At 36.8% G+C, this 3,409-nt stretch overlaps 1 protein-coding gene across 3 annotated transcripts in view; it reads right to left on the bottom strand.

Annotated features, from left to right (window-relative positions):
* Positions 1–3,409, bottom strand: part of NAB1 (NGFI-A binding protein 1) — a 44,474-nt gene that overhangs the window by 2,511 nt on the left and 38,554 nt on the right. For all 3 annotated transcript variants that reach the window (XM_045806354.2, XM_045806356.2, XM_087862116.1), the window contains exon 7: positions 1,938–2,051. In XM_045806354.2, coding sequence (XP_045662310.2) covers positions 1,938–2,051 — 114 coding nt within the window. The remainder of the gene's footprint in view (positions 1–1,937; positions 2,052–3,409) is intronic.

Here is a 3,409-nt window from a genome sequence, read left to right as displayed (position 1 = left end):
CTGCATAAAAATGGAAACACACAGTGCGTTGATACTTTAAACCAACGGACCACAAAAAACAAATTCCAATTTATGAAACAAACCCCTAAACTCCATAGCAAACAGTATCAACTATTCATAATTCTGCAATTCCATACAAAATATGTTTACAGAATTGCAGTTAAGAGCCTGGATTATGGATTTAAATTCTGCATCTGCCAATTACTCGCTCCAGGCAACTCCACTGCTTCATCTGTAAAACAGACATATTTTGTACTGTGTAGTTATGAGGATTAAACAAGATAGCACCCATGGATTGCCTGGAGGATAAGAATTTAGTGTCTATTGTCTTTCTTCTTTCTTAGTGTCTTTCTAGGCCCTAGTGTCTTTCTTCTATAAAACGGAGGTAGTAATATCTATATAGGGTGGCATGAGAGTTAAATCATGAAAGGCACAAAAAAGCACTTAGCATAGAAACCGTATTTTTCTTTAATGCTTGGTTCAACATGATAAAAAAAAATATGTAAAATAAAACTGGTCATGCGTATACAACAAAGTTACTAGCTAAAACATTTAATTACTATCAGTGAAAAAATGAGACAGAAAACATCTTCCATGTTTAAACATGGAACTCTTTCTTATTAAAAGTTCTAGCCACGAAACATTAGGGTGGGAGAAACAGGGATAAAGAACGAAGACTACTTTCATCAGGGATCATTCCTTGGGAGTTAGGTGTGTACAGTTATTTCAACCTCACAAAAACCCTACAGAATGACAATAAAATTTGGTATTTATGTAAAATACAAATACTGGAAGATACAAAGCCACATATACAGGCACACTTTGAAAAGGATTCTAGAAGTGTAACCAAAACTAATAGCTTATCTGAAATTAGGCAGTTCAATTTATGAATTTACTCTCTCTATGCAAAAGTGGATTTTAAATTTAGCAAGAGTATAAAAATAGTATCTACCATTTACTGAGTTCCTATCAGCCAGGCAATTCGTAGGTGCTACCCTGTTTAATCCTAACTACTCTATACAGTAGAAATTATGTCTGTTTTACAGATGAAGCAATAGAGTTCAAGTGACTCCCAAAAGTTACTTTAACTCAAAGATGGAATGATACTAGATACTTTCAAACGGTGCTGGTCTCTAATACTTTGTCTTTTTTTTCCCCTTAAGATTTTATTTGAGAGAGAGAGAAAACGGGAGAGAGAGAGAGCGAGTGCATGTATGTGCGCGTGCACACATGAGCAGGGAGGAGGGGGATAGGGAAAGGGAGAGGGAGAAGTAAACTCCCTGCTGAGGAGGGAGCCTGACTCGATCGATCCCAGGGTCCTGGGATCATGACTTGAGCCAAAGGCAGCGGCTCAACCGACTGAGCCACCCAGGGGCCCCTCCAATACTTTGTCTAACTCACCTTTTCTTGGGGAAAAATAAACATCTAACTATAATAAGGAACAGCTTATCCTTTTATGGAGTTCAATTTACTTCTGAAATATAAATATCATCCCCAAAATGCATCTGGAAGGAAAGCTTAGATTTTGGTATACAAGGTTTTCTTAGTGTGAGAGCAAACATGTAATCCATCACTTTCACAGCATGAATGCTGGAAAAAGGCAATTACATGACTCAAATCAGCCATGTGTTATTTGGTTTAAAATTTTGTATGAAAGGCACCATTTGTGTAATAGCTAATCAAAACAGTATCAATCTTCACGAATTTTTCCCTGTCAATTCTTTGGAATACCATGTTCTAAAAAAGACTGGCCATTATTATGGCAATCTATTATTTTCAAGCAGAGAAAAACTGACTGGTAACATTGTTAATAATGACCCTTTTTTTTGGCTGGGAGTTGGGGGAAGGAGGAGTGGAGATAGTGGAAGGTAGGAAAATAGGATTTAAAGATGTTTTATTCAAGTGTCACTCTCTCTAATCACATCCCATATTCTTACCTGACTGGGACTTCGCCTCACTGGAGTAAAGTCTACTCAGCTCTCCATCCACCACAAAATGATGGGGTTGTCTGTTCTGTAAATTAGGCATTCGGAGATTCAAAGGTCTTTCTCCTAATGAGAAGGGAAAAAAAAGCAATATGAGTAATATAAAACACACACTATGGTTTTTCTTAAAAATAAGTTTTCACAAAATGCCTGAACACTCCTTAGGAAAGGACTAAGGAAAGCCAACAGGCACTGAAGAATTTAAATAATAGCTAGAGAAATATTTTAAATAATAATTTAGGAAGGAAATGGCAATTCATGCTAGTTCCAAGGTTTACAATTCTGCCAGGACGTTTTTAAGAGTGAAACATGAACTAAACAAAAGACTGAGATTTCCAGTAAGCACTCCAACCCTGGCACAGAATACATCCCCTCTGTAAGGCACTTTCTTACCAGTGCACAGTTTACCAAGACATGTCATTAATACATAATAACAAGTACTAGAGAGAGAGAGATGGCTTCAAGCAATTGCCTATTACTAAACGACAAAACCTATGGCAAATCCGTGGAGACAGAATTAGCACAGATTGGGTAAAAACGTTTTAGATGCCAAATCGCCTTCTCTGTCATAGACCTAAATCCACACACTTAGCAGACTGCCACCCACATGACATTAGCCTGGTTTCACAAATTGGAGTCATCCAGTCTTTCGTTAATTTTGCTTTTGCTTAATTTTTAAGTCTTAACTGTCAAGGATGATTAGAGAGGTTAAACAAGACCTCAACTGTACAGTTTCTATAATATTTTTTAAAAGGAAGAATGCTCTTCTCCAGCACTCTGATCTGCTGACACATTTTACTCTACAGGTAGAGAATGCTTGTTAAGAAGAGTATTCTCACTTAGAAATCTATTTATTTTTTGACAATGGAAGCCACGCTCTAGAAAAATATAATAATAATTAAACCAAGAAGGTCCTACAAAATTATTGTTTTTCTTCAAACACACACCACTATCTGAAACTAGAAGACATATTTCTGTACTAAATACTGTCCATCTCCCTCCACTAGAGTGTCAGCTCCAAGGCAGCAGGGCCTTAACGTCACTGATGCATCTGCAGTGCCTAGAAGCGTGCTTGGCACACAAGAAGATACTACGAGTCGATGACGACGACCTGAGATTTGCTTCATGTGTGAATACAAAAAAATGAAAATAATTTCTTAAATGATAAAAATATTCATGAATCACAGCTTTCTAAAATTAAGAGTTTAGGAGAACAACTTCCAACGTACCACACCAAATAGTTTCATAGGGACTGTAAGCCAACCTAATGCTGAAAGAACACAAAATTTCTTCAAGTCTCTCCATTCTTATACTAGCTCTACAGATCTCTGTACTCTTGTCACAGTACAGAAGCAGTCACCATATTCTCTTAGGAACCAAATGTTATAAACTTCACAAATTTGTTTTTGAAGTCTAAGAAAATA

The sequence above is a fragment of the Ursus americanus genome, chromosome 1 (genome assembly GCF_024610735.1).
Source record: "Ursus americanus isolate L20-20 chromosome 1, mUrsAme1.1.p, whole genome shotgun sequence".
Taxonomy (NCBI): domain Eukaryota; kingdom Metazoa; phylum Chordata; class Mammalia; order Carnivora; family Ursidae; genus Ursus; species Ursus americanus.
This window is presented reverse-complemented; position numbering and strand designations above follow the sequence as displayed.